A 23,149-nucleotide genomic window follows, 5' to 3' on the forward strand; every position below is an offset into this window, starting at 1 on the left:
TATGCCTTTTCAAACTAAACACTGTTCCCTTTTAGAACATAAGACAAGATGGAGAATATTCCTTGCATGTTCACTAATTAATGCCCACCACCAGTTGATACAATAGTGTTCTAACACTGAGTTGGTCCGTTTGTTGTCATTAATGGCACCAATATTTTCAAATGTACCCATCTTACAAGAGGCTGAGATGAACCATTTTGTCAGCATGCACACTATGCTCAACAGTATTTCCTGTCTCTTAATATTCGTATATTAACTAGAATCGCACTCAGTAGAGCGCATACCTCCCCCAAGGCCCAACAGTCCCCTTAAAATCAACCAAGCTGAACCAAATTGCTCTCACTTATAGAAATCAGTCCCCTAAACATGCCAGATTTTTTTCATCAAGATCCATGAATTCTGAGGAAATTAGCGGAAAAAAAAATCAACCTACCTCACAATGTAGAAAGTAATAAAATATTCCTGAATCTACCCCCTGATCCGGAACCACAAAAATGTATCACATATTCTTCCCTGACTCATACTGCATCCCTCGAACAAAGGTAATGGTAATCCATTCAGCATTTCTTTTCCCACCAAAAACAAACTCCTCCTTGGCAAAGGTTGTGCTGAAACGTAACAGAGAGATAATCAAAGAAACCATAATCAATGATTTGATCATCACACGTTAAATTTGAGATTGGTGGTTGAATTAGAGAACACATTTTATAGATTATATGGTTCAAAATGTCACAGCTGCATGAGATACTTCATATTACATGTTTGTTTAGATATTTAGGTCTTTATTTTGTTTTCACGCATGCAGTGAAACCAATTCATTATTGGTAACACCCCAATCAGAGTGAGTTATAAAACTGTAGTTTGCTCGGAGGAAGGCTTTTCCCAGCACTCTCATATGTGTTATTCCACAGTTTCAACTGTCAAATGTCTTTGTTTGCAAGGCAGGCTTAGCATCTGGAGATTCCTCATCTTACCTTAATCAAATCACCAGCTCCACCGTTGAACAAGTAAGGTTGTGACATTTATATCAAATTATACCATGTCATCAGTTTAAAAAAAATTAAAAATAGTCACAAGTCGCTCAAACATTTTAGAAATCATGTGGTCCAAAAACAAAATGTTTCAGTTTGATAAGTTTATTTATGTATTGACATAGTATAAAGACAAAATTAAATCACTTTGAAATGCTGGGTACTTTTTAGGTGGCAGACTAGAGAAGGCAGAGTACAATGACGCAAGTAACTTTCCAATGTAACTATCCTATGCTGCCATCTTGTGGACAAAGACAAACTTTAGCTGTATTTTTAAATGGGTGCGCAGCATTAATTAGCATACTGCCATGCCTTCATGTCTCTATATAAGGACATCGGTTTGGTGCCCCATGGCCCCAAAAGGTAAAAAAACTGTTTTCACAACAGTAGAAATGGAAACAATTGTGTTTCAGGGGTAGAAGCCACAGAAGCCACACTTTTCTGTCGCGTGTCCACCAGAGTAAGATGTTTTAAAACAAACTGAGGAGCTATATGCTGTGTACTGCACAGTGGGGGATACTAGAGCTGTGGACATTTCTCTTAGATGCATCGCAACTCAGACGTGGACTCCGTACGTACGTTTGTGAATGAGGCCAGTCGTTGATATCAGTTCAGCATGTGGATTTTATGGATATTGACTTGTTTTTAACTTGTTTATGTTAAAAAACAGACTAGGTTCACCTCTGGTTACAAAACGTGAGCATTATCATGTACATGTATTAAAAACTGAGAAAAGTATCTTCTGACAATAGAGAAAGCTTCTCAACGCACTGGAATTCCAACCCATGAGTTCTCAGAAGTCAGACGTAGCAGCTGGTGTGAGCACAACTAAATATGGTCTATGCATAATGTATTAGAGAGGTCTGGAGTGATTACAACTGGGATACAGTGATCACTGTTCCAATCCCTCTTCTTCCAGCAAACTCCTTACCTGGACTATATCTATTTTCAAAGCCTTCATTTTGATCAGAATCAGAATCAGAAATACTCTATTAATCCCCATGGGGAAATTCAAAAATCTCAGCTACTTGTAATGTAGCTGTACTTTTAATGTAATGTTTCCTAATTATATCCTGCATGGTTGTGACACTATCAAGGTCTGGATTGACAAAATACGTCCACAGAAACAGTCCTAATACTGAAACAAAGTTGATGATTTGTACTAAAGGGTTAAGGGTTAGTGGCGGCTGTTGCTGAGGGGTAGAGCGGTTGTCCTCCAACCAGAAGGTCGGCAGTTCAATCCCTGCATGCATACCAAAGTGTCCTTGGGCAAGATGCTGAAGCGGTTGAGTGGTCATCAAGACTAGAAAAGCTCTATATAAATACAAACCATTTACAAGTGATTCATTTAAAGGCTTAACAAATAGACCCTGCTCATAATGATAGTGGATGAGACACTTACATGTTAACCCCACCTCTAGCCCAATGTTCAGCAGTGTAGAAAATGGATGGATGGACATGATACTGATCCAGTGTTACATTGCCTAAAATCAGATTGTAAATAATAAGTCATAAGTCATCTTAGCCCTTTTGTTCCTGTAGTGACAGCTATGCATACTAGCATACTAGCATGATTTTCTTCATCAGTCATGTCTGTGAAGATTCTCAGTCATCCAGGTCATGGAATTTTCACATACGTATGTAAGCAACTTGACTTGCTTGTGTTCTTGATTCGTGTAAAGATATTTAACCTCTGTGGGTCTGTACCTGTGTTGGACTCCTCTGAGTCAAATTGTGAATTGCTGTTGATACCTGAAAGTTGTGGACTGACCCTGTGAGTCATTAGGTCACTGGAGTTTGGGTGTGGTTGGATGTTGAGCTGTTTAGGAAAAACAGTGTTTTAGGCAGCTGAAAGTTTGTGTCTTTAACCATGTCCCCTGTTAAATGACTAATGTATTAAAAAACAAATCTATTGATGTTTGTATGATAAAATTGTTCTGGAAATGATCTATAATATTGCAGTTTTTACTTAAGATCTGCCTTGAGACAGTCTCCATTATCAATGGATAATAATCCTGACATGGCCTATAGTGACCCAGACTTGTTTTCTTTGTTTTGGTATGGCTTTCTGCATGAGAGATGTCACAAGAATCTTCTTTGTCCAAACATCTGTTTTATAATAAACTCACATATTAAGTTAGTTTACTAAGTTAGAACCACTGAGGCTCTTTATTATGACCTGTGTATTCACCACTGTGAATGTCACCAAGAGGATCAGCCATTATCATCAAACAACTTCGAAACAAATCTTTCCCTGTCTAAGCAATAACTAATTGCATTATTTAAAATGACAACACGGTTGATAATTAATGAATAGTTTCAAATATCCAGAAAAAAAATCCCTTAGTCCCCCATGCAAGTGTGTTTGAGCAAGATACTGAACCCCAAATAGAATCCCCTGATAGCAGAGCCCCTGACTGCTGTGCCAACAGTGTATGAATGGTATATAGAAAAATAGCACCATGCATGATTGTATATGTAGAATTTAAAGCGCTTTGAGTGATCGATAAGACAGGAAAAGCGCATTCCTATATAAATACAGCCAATTTACCATTTACCAAACATTTGTTGCTTCCAGATTCTAAAATGTGAGAATTAGCTGCTTGTCTCTGCTTTTACAGAGGTGGTTTATAAATTGTTTTTCTTTTGAACTGCTGGATAGACCTTTCAAGGGGTTTTAGTGAATTGTGAATATGTAAAACTAATAATACATTTTTACATAATGATATACCAAGTGTACAAGTGTCACGTGTCATTAATTATTTTCATTGTAATAACTTGCAGGATTTTATTTTGAACCACAGTATTCGAAAGGCTTGACTGGTGGGTGTGTTCTGTTGGTGGACTGCAGGTGGCGGTAAAGTTTCATTAAACGCAGGACGCGAATAAAACAAGAAGAAGAACCATAGCAACGGTGAAACAAAGATGGCGGCCTCCGCCGCTGAGCTGTTGTCCTGTATCTTCTGCTTATGTCTCTTGATCAATGTCGGGACCACAGGCGAAAATGTAACGAGCCACGACTTCAATGTGACTGCGTCTGATGAATTTACCGCCACATCTAGCGTCACAGACAGTTCCACAACAACACAGGGGGCCACAGAACCGACACCGAGCTACACCAGCACCGCTCAACCCACCGCGGCCGCTAAGCCCCTGCCCGTGTCCGGCCGCCTGCTCCTTCCTGCTACTGACGGTAACCTGTGCTCACAGTTCACTGATACTCTCACTGTAAGGGTTTCTTTGTTAATCAGTCTGCAACATTATCAGCTACTTGCACTTCATGTTGATTTGTTCAAAGCTACTGACCCTGATCGAGATGAGTTTCTCAGTAAGAGGACCACACTTTAAGATCCGCGGTCTGTTGTGTGTCAGTTGACAGGTTGTGTCCCTGTGACGAGCACAGAGGTGTGTGTGACATCGGCTGCTGCTGTGACACGCAGTGTGAGGAGGAGCTGCCTCTGTTCACCGGCTGCTCCGTGTCCACTGTCAGGCAAGTGTCCAGCTGCTCAGGGCGGCAGCATGAGACCTCTTCAGTAGAGACACGGCTAAAGGCTTGTTCCATTCAATTTGATTTGTATAGCGCCAAATCATAATATACATTATCTCAAGGCACTTTACATAGAAGGTCAAGACCTTCAAATCATATTTAATATAGAGAAACCCAACAGTTCCCACAATGAGCAAGCAGTTGTTCTGGGTAGTTACATGTAATGTAATGCAACTGTTAGTGAACCAAAATAGCAGGATATCAGCAAAAGAATGCAGAGCATCTGTATTGAAATAAAAAGCAATAAGCAGAGAGGGCAGTTTATTTTTTTAAATGATTGCCACTATTCAATAATGATCAACTGTATCAAATAATGGTACAAAATAGATGTTATTCACAATGATATGCTAGGTAAGAATGTTCATGTTCAGGTTGACTTACTGCTCTGTATATTTCCAATGCACTGTCACTGCAAAAACACAATGTGGGATATTTATCAACATATTTTCTCATTGTAACACGGAACTTCTCTTTTTAATTCACCACTTACATTCCACTGATTTTCAAGTGTAGTTCCTTCAAACATTTCAATTGAAAAGATGACCAGATCGACCAGGGGTTATCTCTTCAAATGCATTTACTGTGGCACTTCCCTGCAGGAAGTGATGGTATCTTATCGGCAATTAGAAGCAAAATATGACAGATGTAATTAGTATGAAAGCATTACTGTTACAGAGGAGAAAGTAAGAGCAGCAGAGTACTGGGTAAGACACAACTCTTGTTTTACTGAAGAGGTTAGTGTGGAAATGATATACTTTGATCTACTGTGTTGAGTTTGCATAAATAGCAAATCAATGTATTAGGATTATATCAGTAAACAGGATGGAATATTAGAAATATTTGCATGTTTTTCTTTCAAATTAAAATCTGGTTTTCTTTGCAGTTGAGTAACCTAAATTTGAAGATAATACTCAGTGAAATAAGTACTGTACATGTTAAATGGAATGCTTGTTTGTGGATGTATTTTTCATGTGATGTTTTATCAGTATGAATATGACTCTTAATGTTTCTAATAGGTTTACGTGTGGAATAGTTTTGTTTTTCATTTTGATTGCAGTGGCAACAAACAGCTTTGCAGCTGCAATGTGGCATCGTACTCTTTGAGGAGCACCATAGACGGCTACTCAGAGCTGCAGTCGTCTGTCAGGAAGGAGACGAATCATGACATTTTTTGCGTTCAGTCACAAAACCGTAAGTTATCAGTCAGTACGTTTATTGCAGATGTAGATTTAAAGTGATCTCGATGAGGCTGGTGTTATTTTCCTGTTTTTCAGAATTTGCATTTGTTTCTCCATCTTCAAGTCTGTCTGTATTATGCTTTGTAGGTATTGATGGATGGTCTCATCCCTCACCTGCTCTTCCAACCGACAGTAACTTTGATTCGCTGTTTAAACAATTTACCAGCTTCCTTTTTGGCTCGGAGGAAAACACTGCAGAGCTCCAGGCTTCATCTGGATACCAGGTACATCTCTTCTGGTTTAGTCACTGCTGACCCTTGTCCTCATTTACATACCTAACATCCGATTGTGATGTTCTCTCTCTCATGGCTTTTGTTTTCAGTATGGGGATGTGATGGTGACGGCAGGGGAAGATGGAGAGAGAGGGATGTTCTGGTTGCCAGCACCTGGTGTCACTGCTGATTGTGTGGACACAAGTCCTGCAGGTAGCTTCTTCTCACCCACTGTATGTGACACTGTCACCTCGGCTGAACCCTTACAGACCTTTTACCTGTTGGCATCATTGTGTTTGTTGGTTAAAGCTAATCTAAAGCACTCCTGATGTAACAATCACCGGATCCCCCATCAAACAGTCAGCTGTTTTCAATGTGAATGATGACCGAGATCTTCTGAGGGATTCGGTATCCTCCCATTTTTTAAATTTCAGAACTTTATATTTGTTGTATTTATTTGCTGAGACTGTTTCTGCTTTTTGTTGTCATCACTTGTTTTGATCATTTTGTGGTAATGCTAACACAGGCAACTGAGTTTCTAATCTAACAAAACCCAGTAATATTTCTGAGGTCAGAAGGGTTTTTTAAAACTCCACTAAGTCACCCTAGACCATCTGAACACATTCCACCACCAAAATAGCTGCACATCAGCAATAACTCATGATGTGGACAATTGGTCTTATTAAATTAGTAGAATTCAAAACATCAGTGTAGCTCGGAAGAATGTCCTCCCTATCGACAAATACACAACATTTCTCAACCTCCAACAGTATCATTAGAACTTCTAACAAAACAAGTCTGGTAAGAATTGTTTATGTTATGTTTAATAGGACCTCCACAAAGTTTACTCATGGACAATTTGTATGAGTGTTGTCATAATTCACACAGCCCACAACAAACAATTTGCAACGCAAATAAAAGTGAAACACAATTTCATGGATGATAAGTTTGATTGACACCCTGTAGCATCTGAGCCACCCAGCAAAGACTCAGCACAGTGGTGTACTGATGTTTCCTCTGGAACATGAGCAGAAAATCAAACTTTAAAACTGCATCAAATAAGCATCTGTCAAATCCTCAGCTTGCTCTGATTGGTTATTGTTTGTTAAAGGAAATACATTTCTTATCTGTCCTATTTTATGGTAATTTCTTATTTCCAACATGCTCAAGAGAGTTTATAAATAAAGTGTTTCAAATGTTTGCTTTAATTTTTAACCTTTGTCGCGACAGCCTTCTTAAAAGATGAGAGCAGAGTGTGTTCCCGGCGTGTAAACCTGGATCAGGACTGCAGCTCTCTGCCAGCTCTCAATATGGACACCTACACTGACATCCAGCTCTTCACTGTGAGTCTCACTCTTACTCCTACTGCTTGTTCCTGGAAGAAAGTCCACTCTCACCCTTACTATCACACAGTATTTGAGTGATGCTGAACATACTTTTGCTGTTAAGGGGGCATTCCACCAAACCTTCAATACACACAGTCCCTTAACTGTTTTGAAGTGTAATGCTTAATGACTGAAGCACTCTTTGTGTTGTTATTTACATTTTGAGTTCAATTTATGTCAGCCCTCCAAAAGATGAAATTTACCATATTTCAGAGGGATGCATGGTGTTTTGGGTGGACCTTTAATTTCTTCCTTTTAAAAAAATAAAGTAACGTGACTGTCTGTAAAATAACAATTAAGCACGATTAGCAATCTATTGTCTTGCTCATTGCATTAAGGAAATTAATTGATGTTGTTAAAATCAATATTTTCTACTTACAGGGAAAGAATAATGATGCCGCAGTAAGTATTTATATTTTTTCATTTGTTTACCAACAAAAGAAAAAAAAGATAATGATTCGGGAATTCACTGGCTCTAGCTACTTAAAGCAAATTAACCTAAATCCATTCATTTGAGTTAGTAAATCACATGTAAAGTCATTTTTTAACACAACCTACTGACCCCCCAAAAATGTGTGTGTGTGTGTGTGTTAGTGTGTGTTGTATTATTCCTTCTTTATCTTCTTTTTCACTTTTACCGAATCTAAGTCATAAAGTACGTTTTTTCTTTTCGCAAGACCTTAAATGATTTAACATTTATTGTGTAAACTTGCATTACAAGTTCAAGTCCAAGTTAACTTTTATTGCCATTCATCCTCACAAAGTTTACAACTCAGATAAATGTCTTGCCTCACGGACCAAAGTGCAAAAATACATAACATAGAATATAATAACTGAACAATACCAGGAAGGTGAGTGTTTTGCTGGTGATTAGGATGCTGTTTACATGTGAAAATATTAACAGTGAAAAGTTGCCTGGATTGACATCACAACTAATACTAAACATATTATAAACATCAGAGAAAATAAAGCAGTGATCTGCACTGTAGTTATCCTCATGTTGTTACAGTGTTTCTCTGAGATGTTTACGGCCAATTACAGCAACCTCAGTTTTGTCTGAATTTAGAAGTAAGAAGTTTTGGGTCATCCAGGCCGTGATGTTCTTGAGACATTCCTGAAGTTGAACTGAGTGATTAGATTCATCATGCTTCATAGAAATGTACAGCTGGGTGTCATCTGCGTAACAATGGTAGTGTACCTGGTGCTTTCTGATGATGTTGCCTAAGGGGAGCATATATAAGGTGAAGAGTATCGTCCCAAGGACAGAACCTTGTGGAACTCCATGACTAACTTGCATGTGCATGGAGGAGTCATTGTTAACATTGATAAATTGAAATCTATCTGATAAATATGATTTAAACCAGTCTAGTGACGTTCCTTTGATCCCTACATGTTGTTCTAGTCTCTGTAACAGAATCTTATGATCTCTGGTGTCAAATGCTGCACAAAGATCCAACAGGACGAGTACAGAGACAAGTCCATCATCTGATGCCATGAAAAGATCATTAGTGACTGAAAAAGCAACAGCTTTTTCTAGGATTTTTGAAATGAAGGGCAGCTTGAATATGGGTCTATAATTAGTTAAAACCTCTGGATCAAGCGTAGGCTTTTTAAGCAGAGGTTTAATAACAGCTACCTTAAAAGCTTGTGGTACGTAGCCGTTTAACAAAGACATGTTAATCTGATTTAATATGGAACTGTCAATTAGGGGGAAAACTTCCTTAAAAAGTATAGTTGGGACAGAGTCTATAGACAAGTTGTTGGTTTAGATAATGAAACCAATAAGGTCAATTCAGGAAGATCAATAGCAGAAAAATGGTTCGGATATAAATCTGGTGCTACAGGTGGTTCTATGGTTTCAGGACTAGACAATGTATCTGTGCTATTCATGGGGAGGAGGTGGTGGATTTCTTCCCTGATCATATCATAGTAATAGTATAATAATAATGTAGTAATGTAATAATCCTCACATCAAGAGAAACGTTGTTGATTTTGCACCAACTCACCAGTTGCTCCACTTCCTCTCTGTATGATGTTTCAACATTGCTGCTTATGAGGCCACTATTGTTATGTCATCAGCCATCTTGATGATGGGGTTGGATTCAGACTTGGCTGAAGAGCCATGGCTGAGCAGCTTCTGGTTTGCACTGTCTTTAGTCTTTCAGTCAGAAAGTCTAGAGTCAAGTTATGGAGGGAAGTGTCAAAGCCCAGTAGTGATGGTTTTGTCACCAGTTGCTGGGGGATGACTGTGACAGCAAGTGTCCTTGGTGTCAAGGTGTGATAGGGCTGAGTGCAGAGTGTACGAAATGAGGGATGCTATGCAAACTATAATATATATTATAATAACTACTGTCGTACCGGTATCATGCGGTGACCCGGCCAGATTATAAATATTGTCCTTATTCCCTATTATAAGGTTTAAATGTAGAAATACTTTCATATTCCTTTTTAATAATACTCAAATTATCAATCAGTCAATTAAAAAAAAAAAATTCTGATTAATAGATAATGAATTACTGCTTGCTCTAATTACAATTTACATTATTTTCAGTGTAGGAGTGGTCATATGACTATCATAATAGAAGGGTTTTAGAATCAGGGGTTCAACATACAACTTCATATCAAACTTGATATAACCATGATGAAGAATGTCACTCTACTTGGTGTTACACTTGTCTTTATTTTTCAGCTTTACTTGTCTTTAAAGGTACACCAGGGATTTTGTTGTAGTGACCATTGCCCTCAAATCCAATAATATTCCCCAGCTCAGAACCCCACCTGGAGTGTGGGAATATGCAGGTGTTGTATTGTTTGCTATATAAAAAAAAACATGGAGCTGCAGTTGTTAAAAATCTTCACATACCATCATTGCCTCTGCCTAACCAGGAAATTTAGCAAGACACTGACATTTCATGGGTGCAGCTTGCCACATATTAGCATATGTAAGCACAGGCGAAACTTTGAGGTTAACTGCTGCAATGCAAAGACCAAAAAACCAAAAGCTTTTCTCAACTCTCCACTCTGCTCCCAAGAAGGAGGAAGTAATCACTTATTTTCACATTGGCATTGACAACACACTTTGGCTTTTACCTGTTTGCTAAGTAGTCTTTGCAGCATTATTTTCTCTAAGATACAGTATAGTATGAAACTCTACATACCACGGCTTGTTTGAGATATGTACTAAGTATAATAAATGTACAATCACATCATATAACAATAGGTCACTTGTACATCAAATGATTCTAAAAAACAAGCAATGCTGGCCTTACAGCATTGAAAAAATGGTTTGTTACGGGTTCTGCAGTAGTTGGACATTGTACACTTACACTTGTTGACTGTCCAAGTTCATGGAGCAAAGGAATCGGTAACAGAGGCCTACTACCTCTCAATGAACCTCAAGAACTATTGGAGTGAAAGTCTGTGGCCTGAATCCTGGGAGGATGGGATGGTTGGGATCCCCTTTCTTCTTAAGCATTTTTTTCTTTTCTTATTGTTTGTACTTGTAGTTTTTTTATGTACCTGCATGTATTTTTAAATAAAACTGAAAAAAGAAACATCATAAAAATGTCAATGTTGACAATATTTAAAACACAAAATATCTAGTCTTATCTTTAATCGCTATGGTATAATCCAAGTCCCTTAAAAAGCTAAAGATCATTTGTGATAAATGGACCGAAACTGTGGAATCAGCTTTTAAAGTAGAAAATGAGTCGGATGTGAACTCAGGCTATAAATGAACTGATGTGTGTGTCCTTGGTGTCCTAAGGTTGTTCCTGTGGAGGTAGCTTCAGTCATCCAGCAGTCTGTAGAGGGGACTCAGACTACGTGGAAAATGAGTGGAGGAGAAAACCTCAGTCCTCTTCTCTTGAACCCAGAACTCTGTGCTAATGTGGTGCTGAAGGTGAGTCCATCACTTGCAAGTATTACACACATTTTTGGATAAAAAATAATTTTACATGTAGTAATTTTTTCTACCAAAACATTACAAATATTTAGGGGTCATTACTCAGGGTGGAAAAACTACATCATGGGACACATACACACCTACACATACACACCTGCATCAGGCACACTAGTGCAACCAAATACAGAACAGCCCAACCTTAAAGGGTCAGTGTGTAGAATTAGGTGATATCTAGAGAAGAATTTGCATGTTGCAGCTGAATACTCCTCATTTCAACCTCCCCTTCCAAACATGAAAGAGGTGGTGGTGAACTTCAGTTGTCATGAAAACTCAAAATGTGTTTAGTTTGTCCAGTTTGGACGACAGTAAAAAACATGGCAGCCTCCACAGAGAGGACCCCCCTCCATGTAAATATAAAGTTTTCAGATATAAAAGGTTCATTCTACGGGGGAGGCAGTAGCTCAGTCAATAGTGACTTGGCTTGGGAACCGGAGATTGGTCGGTTCAAGTCCAGCATGAACAGAAGTTGAAGAGGTGCCAGTTCACCTCCTGGGCACTGCCGAGGTGCCCTTGAGCAAGACACCGAACCCCCCAATTGTTCCCCGGGAGCCTTCATGGCTGCCCACTGTTCTGTTTGTGTGTGTGGTCACTGTGTGGATTGTGTTCCGTTGGTGCTCCGTTCACACGGATGGGTTAAATACAGAGGTCAAATTTCCCCATGTTTGCATGTTGCATGCTGTGTGTGGGACCATAAAGAGGAATCTTAATCTTAAATTCATACAATTTAGATGAAACACATCAGTGAAAACATCACTAGGATTATTTTATATTCAATTTCTGTGAAAAATCTATTTCATCTCAATCTTACACACTAGACCTTTAAGATCTATCTTTACAAATGCATTAATGTTAGTTGTTGTTGTGGACTGTGTCCGAAATGTGTAAATAAGGTAAGAAGCTGATAGTTAAAGGATTTGTACTGTGATATGCTACAAGGTTTTTGTCCTTTTATTGGATGTTGACAGTACAAGGATACATAATTAAGTGGAGAAAACACCACACCCAGAAGAAGATTTTTCCACAGAAATAAAAGGTTTCATTGTCTGCTGGCATTTTGTCCCCTCAGGTTGTATACGTCATGAAGTACAACCCAGCGGGCGAGATAGTGAATGTGAGCGTATCTCTGGTACTTGGATTTGTTCGTGAAGCAGCACTGCCCCTGAAACAGGAGTTTCATATCACCTTTGTCCAGGTACTGTCACTCAACCACATATTGTTGCTGAAGGTCTTTTTTTTTAGTATTGTTTTGAAATCAGAATCTGCTATTTGAACAAGGTTGTGTATTTAGCCGTACTTACTAAGTAGGTTTCATAAAATATAACTTATTGGTTGCTCACTGGCGGTTTTGCAATGACTGCATTTTGAGGGCAATTTGAATGTTTTTTTTGTTGTTGTTTTGCTTAAAGTGAAGCATTGTCAATTTCTCTGCAAAGAAAATGTATGTACAGCTCTCAGAAAATGCTCTTAAAATGTATTCCAAATAATTTGAGAAGATCTGTTGGGAGATAATGTATATAGACTACAGCTGAGACAGGCGGCAGCTGGTTGTTCAGTCCTGTGGTGTGGCACGGCATTGAGCTCAGTCAGACCTGACCATCGTCACCACTAGGGAGATCATCACCTTACAATAAGTCAGTAGAGATTTTATGGAGATATGTATTACTGTTCAAAGTGTTTATACAAAAGTAAACATCTGACAGAGATGTGTTACGATAACGGTATTGCCAATTGTGGTATCATATGTGAGTAGGCATATTGAATATTTAAACAGTTTGGTTGTAATCCATCATCAGTTGTCACCACGATCCACGATCATGATCCACGATGTGGCTGCAGCAGTAATTTTGTATCTGCAATGATAAAGCACAAGAACTCCAACGGAAAAAGTCAAGTCTGGAACATTTATTAATGAGAAATTAATGTGAAGTGGGAGAAGAGGAAAGAGAAGCTCTATGTCGCTCCATGTAGAAAGTCACATATTACTAATAGATTTAACTCAACAACACATAGATAGATTTTCACCAGATAAATCACTTATGGAGCTGATTTGTTAAAAGTCAATGACAACAAAAAGTTGTTTTCCAAAACAAGAGAGACAATCTAAGACATATATTGATCAGAAAGGTATCATATGATGTCATAAGTGAACTATTAAGAAGTCAAAGGAAAATGGCGTCATACATAGTTCAAATCTGCAACAATTCCCTCCATAGATTTGTATTTTTCTCTGAAACAATCAAATTGCTCAAACATCAGTTTTACAGCATCTTTTATATGTTATTCTTGACAATACATGTAAATGTGTCCTTTGTCTGTTATATAGCAGGATGCTGAGGAGGTGGCTGTGCATTATAGTGGAAATCCAGGTTATGTGGTTGGACTGCCTCTTGTGTCTGGAACAAGAACACAAGAATATCCTTTATCTGAATCATTGAAAGTGTCCTTTAACAGCAGTAGTCAGGGGTGTGTAGTGTTTGCTGAGAATGGTAAGAAAGGATTTTCTGATGTGCTACAAGACTCAGGATTTGTCCTTAGCAGTTATCTTCACTGGGATTGTCAGAAGCATCGACCCAAGAGAAACACTGTCTCTTCTGGACGCAGCTGAGGATCAAGACTGTCTGCGTGGTCCACATCAGCGCTCCCCTGTCCTTTTTGGTCTGGATTCTATGTCTGGCTGCACATTAAGGCAAGACAAACTCACCAAATCCTATTCCTGTGTAGAGCTACATTGTCTTGATTAGAATTGGGATGACTTGTCTTGTTCCTGCAGACTGGAGGACAATGTCAACTGCTCCCTGGTCTCCCAGGCGCTCCTGGATGTCCTGAGAGGACCAAACTATCTCCAGTATGTGGCTTCTTTTGGAAACTCCCCATTAAACAATCCACTTGACTGGTTGCAAATCAATAGCAGCTTCAGTCCAAGGGTAAGCACAGTTTTGAAAACAGAAAATAGTAAAATCCTGAGAGTTTAAGAGAAAGTTAAAGTAGGTCTGACCAAAAAAGCTCAATATGTATCCCATGTCCATAATACTGTCTCTTTATCTGATAGTAATATCTGATACATTTAAGTGAATAGTTTAATGTGACAGCAGCACTCATGAGACAGACATATATCTTTTTGCATCTATTTCCCTTATATATATATATATATATATATATATATATATATATATATATATATATATATATATATATATATATATATATATATATATATATATATATATATATATGTATAAGGTCAAGTGAGCATAGGTCAGTGGGGAAGTGAGGAGGGAGGACATGTGGCATGGTAATACAGCATTGTATTACTGGTGGGGTGGCATCATGTATAGGCATGCTATATGATGCTCCACACAAGGAGTCTTGTCAGAAGTGAGGGAAGGATGAATTGACCCAAATACAAAGAGGAAGAAAAATCTGCTGCAGAATACAACCAACCAGAGACTGCACAATGAACGGCTTCAGGATAAGTCTGGGACTGTCCCTGAGTGGCCAAGCCAAAGGTCGGACATAACCCTGAAAATTCAGCAGACACTTCTCATCAGTAATCTGTCGCATACAAAGATGCTCCTACAAGGTGCTGAATCAGATCTACAATATCATGACGTATAAAGACTGGAGACGTGTGAATAAATAATGTATGTTCTTCAAAATAAACCTCCCTGCCCCCTAGTTCTGAGATATTCCATATAATGACCTAAATATGCCTAAATATGATTTTTCATAGGTCAGAAATGCTGCATGTCGATAGAAAATTATCAAATCTGTATTAAACCTTTAAAATGATTTTGTCACAAAACATTCGCTAATAAGACTCATATTAGCTTTCCGAAGCTATTTGGTGGTAGTTAAACTCAACAGGCTAATACTTCAATTACACATTGTACTAAATACTTTTCTTAAACCATACTGTATGTTTTCATAGTTATGGGGCATGAAATTGTGTGCATTTACATCCAGCATAATGTTTGTTGTTTGCAGGAAGCCCAGAGTTGCAGCATCCCGTTGTCACTTCATTTAGAAGTTAAATGGACCAAATACGGATCCTTGGTGAACGCCCAGCCTCAGATCGTGAGCATCAAAGAGGTTATCCAAACCAACACCACCAGCTTGGTATGAATGACCCTTTCACAGAGAAATGCACAAGGCAATGGAAAGTTAATCCTCTATATGACTCTACTGTGTCTATCTGTTTTTTATCCAACAGGCCCGGTTGTCTGGCGGCAGCAGCATCCTGACAATCAGCATGTCAGTGGCCTTCATACCAGTGTCGGCCGCTGCTCTTCCTGGTTACAATGCTATGCCCACCATCAATGCCAAACTACCCTATGACTTCTTCTCCCCTTTTGTCTGATCCAAGAGTTACATCACAGTTCATAAAGGTTCCACATACACTGGACAGGACATTTTTGACAAGTTCTGTTTGTATGATCAATTTAATACTGTACACTGTAAATAACGTACATAGAATCTTTGTAAGATTATTAAACATTGTTGAATAAATGAAATCCTTTTTTACAAAACATACAATACTTCTCAATGTCACTCAGTAGATGTAAATTTAGTTTTATGTGTTAAGTTATCAGTATGAACAAAGTTTCAATTATTTACAGGCAAGTTAAGGCTGTGGTCATAGCTTTGGTCATATCCAGTAGCATCTGAATATTTGGCATATATTAGATAAATGCAGTACTCTAACTGGTTAGCATCACTCCAGGTTTCCATGGACAAAATGAGATGATTACACGAAATGCCTACAGCTAACTGTACAGTTGATGTAAAGCTTCTGTGAACAGGTAGTAGGACTGAAATCAGGTCTACAATAAAAGTTTATGAAGGAGTATATAGTTTGAAAATTAAAAACAATGGTGCAGAAAGGAACATAATATAAATGACATTAAACAGTAACTCCACCGAAGTTACTTTGATGAGTTAGAAGTCTATGCCATGCTTCTTCAGGAGGTCTTCAAGTTTCTGTTTCTCTTGTTCCTGTGCCAAAGACAGAGACAGGAGACAGACAGAGAGAAGAGTCAGTCTGATGGTGAACCTCATTGACCACATAATAAATATATGGTATTCATTTTGTGATCCTCCCTCTGAAATTATCTTATACACTACCTGCCATGTACATTTCTTTCAGGACCAAAACTTCACCCAACAAATTTTATTTTACTGCTGCCGGCTTCAGCAACAAGTCCATGGACCCCATGCAAAATTTGAACTTTCCATGGCCAGTACATACTGTATATATGTACAGTTGTAAATATTGTTCATATATATGTTATCTTTTTTCTAGAGTTCCTTATTTTTATATTTATGCTACAAATATAATGCAGCAAATTCTATGTATGTGTATATGTATATAAATGTCATGTAGTGGCTCTAATGTATGTATGTGTGTATGAAGCAGTTCAGGAATAACCAGTTTATCGGTGCGCTCCTGTAGCTCTGTGACTCTCTGAACGAGGTGGTCGTAGCTTTCCTTCAGTTTGTGGAGCCTCTGGTCTGCACGGGTCTTCACTGACACCAGGATTCCTGCAACACAGGCAAATACAAAGGAAATGTCTCAACAGTCAAACTGGACTCCTATGGTTTTATAACTGTCTATGGTCATAATGTTTCAATAACACTCGCCATCATATGTATTGGTAATTATTATTTTTTTTATCTTTGAATGCAAATCTATCAGAATAATGACATATTCATGCCAATATTATATTGCCAATGTTAGCAAGCCAACAAACTGATATTTGGCAGTGTTCATCATTATTGGAACTTTGACTTAGCGATGCTCACATTTTGCTCATTAGCAGCAAAAGCACAACAGGTTCTTTTTAGTGATCTAAGCTCGTGGTGAAAGGGAATTTGGTTTGTGTCCAAATCCACTTTTGTTAATTTAACAATGGAACTAAAAGGTCACTGTACCAGGTGCAAGGTTCTCTAGGGATGTACTCAGTCCCTTAATGTAACATGGGTGTGTTTTAATACACCAGACCATCTCCCAGAGGGCCATCTCCCATTCCCTTATGAAGAAAGGTGAGTGGTCACCTTAGTGGATTGATATGACGATGGATTGTAGATTGTGGTGGTGGATCCTGATCGTGGTGGCAGGGGGACTATTATTTTCAACAAGACTGCTTGATATACAATATGTCTACTCAGATATTCTACCATTACTGACAATAACTCCTCAACTTATTTACCTTCCATTGTGTTACAAACTATTTATTCTAACCGATATTGTAAATACTCTCCATTACACATGGCATCTATTGAACTTCTGTCCGTACTGGGAGAGGGATCCCTCGCATGTTGCTCTCTCTGAGGTTTCTATGTTTTTTCCTCTGTTAATGGTTTTTTCTTTCGTAGTTTTTCCTCACTCTTGTTGAGGGTTAAGGACAGAGGATGTCACACCTTGTTAAGCTGTTCGAGACAAATTGTGATTTGTGAATATGGGCTATACAAACAAAATTTGATATGACTGAAATACTGTAACATTTTTTAAAGACTAAATTTGGTTGCTCAGCCACTTTCCACGTCCTCAAGAAAGCAATGTGCGAACACTACACCTTAGATAAAGTCCAACACACCCATGGGTGCTCAGGGTGCATTTAGCATTTAAACATGAGTGCTTGATGGGAAAATTATAACTCCATCAGTCTGAAACAAGCCAACCCTAACAAAGCAAACTTTTACCCTTAAAGGTACAGTGTGTAGAATTTTGTGATATCTAGTGTTGAAATTGCATGTTACAGCTACTCTCCTTCCAAACATGAAAAAAAAAACTGTGGTAGATTCAGTTGTCATAAAAACTCAAAAGGTGTTTAGTTTGTCCAGTCTGGACTAATGTAAAAAACATGGCGGCCTCCGTAGAGAGGGTCCCCTCGATGTAAATATATATATGTAAATATATAATAAAGAATTTAAATATAAAGGGTATTTTCTGGGGTAAAGAAAACTACAATTCATACAATTTAGATGAAACAAACTAGTGGAAACATCATGAGGATTATTTTACATTAAATTTCTGCCAATAGTTCCCTTCTCCTAAATCTTACACACTGGACCTTTAAGATGAATTGCATTTAACCCTGTGGTGAACTAGATTAAATGTGAATGTACTACACTGTAAATCTGCTGTTAGCTTGTGTTCACTCCCCTGAAGGGACAGACTGAATAAAGCCCAAACAATAGCTAGATCTAATATTTGTTCCAGTTAGTCTGAGTCAGGAAGTCACAGCAGTCCTGAAAATTACAGCAGGTCCACACAGTCACAAGATCTCCACTTCCCTTCACAGGAAGGGAGTGAGTGAGTGAGGGAGGGAGGAAGTGAGGGAGTGAGTGAGTGAGGGAGAGAGGAAGTGAGTGAGTGAACAGAGAGACGCAGAGAGACAGTGTTACTGACCATTGACAATTCTGGCCACCCTCCAGAGTCGCAGTAGGATGAGGAGACCCATCCCATCAAAGGCATCCTCATGGAAAATGAAGGCAATGTCCAACACGAAGGACACCACCACTACCAAACCGTCAAAGACTTCAAACTTGTGGTGGAAGAATTCCAGGCGGTAAGCAAAAAGCTTACCAGCCAGCTCCACCAAGAAGAATGTGAGCAGAGCCAGACTCAGGTAATGAAACACCTGCAGAAACAAATACTCGCTGGTTACTTTTGGTTGTATTTGTAATGGTGGCTTTGCTGTGAGGAAGTGGTCAATTCAGTGTCATACCTCAGGAGCAAGGTGGCCATGTTCCAGCTGGATAACAGACAGATCAATAAGCAGCTCTGCCAGAACAAAGATGGCATCCAGGAGGACCAAACACACCACCAACACCTGAAAGCAACATGAGATAGAGTCAGCAGGAGGCACCTCGCTCAGAGTTGTTGGCAGTTCCACCATGGTTTGATTTAAATAACTAAAGCCAGAAGATCCCATATTATGCTATATTTTACAAATAAACCATTTAAGCAAATAAAGATTACATATAGGTTTAAAATGAAGACAGACTCGTGTATCAATTTTTTGGTCTTTCTTTCCCAATAACCGAGCCCGGTTCTGCCAGAGGTTTCTTCCACCTGGGAGTTTTTCCTCCCCGCTGTTTCTCATGCTTGCTCGGTGTAGAAGAAGTTAGATTTTGTGTTTCTTAAGATTTTGGACTTTTGTGCAGCACCCTGAGACAACTGCTTGTTGTGATAATAAATTTGATTGAGTGATTAATAATTTCATGACCTCTTATTTTTGTGAAGGTACACTGGAATATACTATACCTTATATGTGAATGTATATGTACAGTATATGTACTTTAATTATCTAAAGTAAATATACTCTTTCTGTAGTGAAATACCTGTGTTTTTATACATTTCTAAATTGTTACTGATGCGACATTTTTACAAAACTGTTTACCCCTGAGACTCCAGAAGTGTTACGTGGATCAAACACTTCACCCACCCCTCCGTCAGCATAGTAGTGAGTGGATAATGAGTGAATTTTCAGTGAACTATCCCTTTAAGTAGCAGCTCAATGTGGAACGAGTTTTGAGTGGTTTTAGTTTATTGTATTTTAAGTAGCCTCAGTAAAGATTCTGAGTATTTCTTTGGGTTTTAGTTTTGTTGAACTAAACAAAATTTTGAAGATGTCGATGTGGAGAATAATGATTGGCATTTTTTTACTTTTCATTAATAATAAAATCAAGTCAGCATCCACACCAGTGGCATGAACAGATGAAAAGACATACAGTATGTGACAGACCTGGAACCGATCAGAGATGTAGAGTCTCTTCAGTGAATCCCTGAAGGTCAGTGTTGTTGGGAACAGTCCCGTGGCCGGGCTCAGCTCCTCGCTGTCCGCATGCAGCTCCTCTTCCCACTGACCAGGCTGCTCATCACCAACAGTGGTGAAATACTTCAGGTATCGAGCCATTACAGCAGGTTCTAGGAACGTAGAGGTCCACGTCCCACCTCAGCTCGCCTCACAGGCTAAATAAAACACAAGGGGGCTCTTCAGTTCAAAGGTGTGTCAGAGGCTGTGCAGTAAGCTCCCACTCAGTGTATTGATGCAGTTTCAATAGCTGTAACTTACAAGTGTTCTTGTTACTTCAGGAGCTCCTGATAACAGCAAAAGACATATATAAAAAAAACATATGGAAGTTTTCTTTCTTTCACTGACTTCTTCAAATGTACAAAACATGTCAGCATCTGTACAGATTTCTTCACAAGACCATCTGAGTTGACTTCTCCTTTTTAGATTCAAGCTGTTATTGAGAAAGCGAATCCTCCCGGTCAAGGCTCAGAAGGAAGCTGCATGTGTCTCTGTTCATGATTCTCCCCCCATAAGAAGAGCTTGTTGAGAGGGAAAGTCAGGAAAGTGTTTACAGTGGAAGACATCCACCCAACCTCTTCATACCCCCAGCAGCAGTCCGTGAGGTGGGTCTCACTGCTCCAGCCTCTCTCTCTCGGGACATGAGGGTTATTGAAGCTTGCAGCTAGACTGAATGTGGCCATCAACTCATACACATAATGAAACTTTCAGCTGAAGGAACACAGGCTGAACAGACCCATGCACTGCTGCAGGGACACACGGAGGAAGAGTTTAAAATACAGGCTACTCCAAATATAAAACTCCTCAACTTATCAACGGTGAATGACACGCGCATGCCGCGAGACACTCACCAACAGGTAAACAACAGAGGGCTGCTGGGAGCTGGGGCGCAGATACAGGTCGGCTTTAACCAGGACAATGTTCGGGAACTGGTTTTCATGGGGAGCTGTGTTTAGCAGTTAGCCGAGCGCAGAGCCGCCGCTGCTGGACAGGAGGCTTACAACTCGTGATGAAAACATCCGTCCGGACTGCTTTCTGCAGACCCTGCGGTTTCTCTCGCAGTCACGTCACCAGCGGCGTCAGCTCTTCAGACCCGGGGACAGTGCAGCCATGAGTTCAGATGTGGAAATGTCTTACCTTCGTCGTTCGAGCTCGGCTCGGCTCCGGTCACTGAATGGAGACCGGGGAGAAGCTGAGTGGAAGCAGAAAAACTCCGCCTCTGTCTCCTGTTGTGTCCTCACACCGCTTCGGTCTCTCAGTGTCTCTCAGCTGGACACAGGGACAGCCCTCACGTCTAATAAGCGTCACATATGTAAAGGTGATGTACACTTTTACACACAGCGTTTCCAACATCGTCTCCACTAATTCACCCAAAAGACGATAATAGACCTTTGATTAAAAACACTACATTTGTTTTTAGTCGAATAAAAGTATTTGCGAGGAGCACATGGGTAAGAAGCTGCTCATGGATGAAGTGTTCAGTTCAGTGGGAGAGCTGATTTTATGTCCCGGAGCTTTGACACCAACCACGTGAGGTCTGGTTCTTCTCCTGCTTCCTAATAGTTTGACAGCCTTTAATGAGCCCAGGTTCAATTCACCTCAGGTCTGTGCCTCTGGACATGTTCAGCCTGTCATCAGACTGATGACAGGGCAATTGTAGATTTAAAAAGTATGAAACATACGCAGTCTATATGATTATTAAAAGTTACAGTGTGTAGAATTTTGTGATATCTAGTTTTGAAATTGCATGTTGCAGCTGAACACCCCTCACCTCACCCTCTCCTCCCAAACATGAAAAAGAACCTGTGGTAGCCTTTAATATTCATAAAAACTCAAAAGGTGTTTAGTTTGTCCAGTCTGGACCAAGGTTATTATAGTTTTGAAATTTTGATTAGTTTTTATCTTTATTTAGTTTTTCAGTTTTCTTTTTTATTTCAGTTTAGTTTTAGTTAGTTCAACAAGTGATTTTGTAGTTTTTAGTTTAGTTTTTATTTTGCGGAATCGACTTGTTTCAGCTTAGTTTTTATTTAGTTTTAGTCTTAGTTTTAGTTTTTCCAGGTATTAAGAGAAAGCTTCGACTTGTAGGAGCTGAAAAAGGATGAAACAATGTGTGACACCAAATATGGTTTATCAAGCCCTTTAATTTCATTCAGCTTAAACCATCACCTGCAGGACAGGCAGTAATCGAGGGAGAAAACTAAACTGAATTTATCTGCAATTATCTGCACAACCTGTTCCTCTGGCACACAGCACCAAGTCAGCAGACCGTGAGCTCAAGCAACACCTCATGCTTGGCTAACCCCGACACCAGGACCATGTCTAGCGTGTGTGGTAACTGCAATGATGCAAGGGAACTTCATCTTAGAATTTGAGATAATGAAGTCATGAAATGAAACGCAAAGAATTTACATAGAAAAAGAAAATTGCTGTGTTGGGTTTATATTACTGCTAATAAGAGATTGATCCAATACATATCACTGACTGGTGCAGTCCCAGGAATAACTGTCGATCACAACCTTTCACACTGAGAACAAAAGCCAGATGTTGTAGGACGTCAGTTTTGTTGTATTATTATGTACTAGAAACTGGTAAATTGCCCGGTTTTAGTAATTGATTGTAGACGGATTAATGACAATTGAAAAAATAATGCAGATAAATTGGGCCAGCTATTGTAGACTGCTCCAACAAAGACATCAACTGTGTAATTCCTTGTATTGAAGGTGAAAAGTGTAGCCATTAGTGCTAGGTGGCTATTTTAAAACTCTATTTTTTCAATCAATCAAATTGTATTTGTATAGCCCACAATCACATATTGCAATTTGTCTCATAGGGTTTTACAAGGTGTGACCACCTCTGCCCTTAACCCTCAACAAGAGTGAGGAAAAACTACCAAAAAAAACTGGGGAAAAAGAACATAGAAACCTCAGAGAGAGCCACATGTGAGGGATCTCTCTCC

The 23,149-nt window shown here is 39.1% G+C and overlaps 2 protein-coding genes across 11 annotated transcripts; one reads left to right on the forward strand and one right to left on the reverse strand.

The window, feature by feature from the left end:
- Positions 1 to 3,914: 3,914 nt before the first annotated feature.
- LOC109642039 (tectonic-1) lies at positions 3,915 to 15,910 on the forward strand. Of its 2 annotated transcripts, none has more exons than XM_020110466.2 (14): positions 3,915 to 4,224; positions 4,404 to 4,521; positions 5,636 to 5,769; positions 5,904 to 6,040; positions 6,139 to 6,241; positions 7,259 to 7,371; positions 7,795 to 7,815; positions 11,180 to 11,314; positions 12,444 to 12,569; positions 13,701 to 13,789; positions 13,926 to 14,063; positions 14,148 to 14,301; positions 15,362 to 15,493; positions 15,588 to 15,910. In XM_020110466.2, exons 1-14 carry the CDS (start codon positions 3,957 to 3,959, stop codon positions 15,732 to 15,734), a joined length of 1,815 nt encoding a protein of 604 aa, XP_019966025.2. In that variant the 5' UTR covers positions 3,915 to 3,956; the 3' UTR covers positions 15,735 to 15,910. The 2 variants fall into 2 exon arrangements, with proteins under 2 accessions (XP_019966025.2, XP_019934290.2); XM_020078731.2 differs by having other exon boundaries at positions 13,704 to 13,789.
- On the reverse strand, positions 15,798 to 21,762 carry hvcn1 (hydrogen voltage-gated channel 1). Of its 9 annotated transcripts, none has more exons than XM_020081593.2 (7): positions 21,331 to 21,740; positions 20,455 to 20,480; positions 20,125 to 20,351; positions 19,105 to 19,209; positions 18,786 to 19,017; positions 16,803 to 16,915; positions 15,798 to 16,369 (listed from the first exon to the last, which is right to left on the reverse strand). In XM_020081593.2, the coding sequence occupies exons 3-7, from the start codon at positions 20,293 to 20,295 to the stop codon at positions 16,313 to 16,315; spliced, it is 678 nt and encodes a 225-aa protein (XP_019937152.2). In that variant the 5' UTR covers positions 20,296 to 20,351; positions 20,455 to 20,480; positions 21,331 to 21,740; the 3' UTR covers positions 15,798 to 16,312. The 9 variants fall into 9 exon arrangements, with proteins under 9 accessions (XP_019937152.2, XP_019935487.2, XP_019936301.2 ...); XM_020079928.2 differs by having other exon boundaries at positions 21,045 to 21,487; XM_020080742.2 differs by lacking the exon at positions 20,455 to 20,480 and having other exon boundaries at positions 21,331 to 21,762.
- Between the last annotated feature and the right edge of the window lie 1,387 nt (positions 21,763 to 23,149).

Source organism: Paralichthys olivaceus, chromosome 9, assembly GCF_024713975.1.
Source record: "Paralichthys olivaceus isolate ysfri-2021 chromosome 9, ASM2471397v2, whole genome shotgun sequence".
Classification (NCBI taxonomy): Eukaryota; Metazoa; Chordata; class Actinopteri; order Pleuronectiformes; family Paralichthyidae; genus Paralichthys; species Paralichthys olivaceus.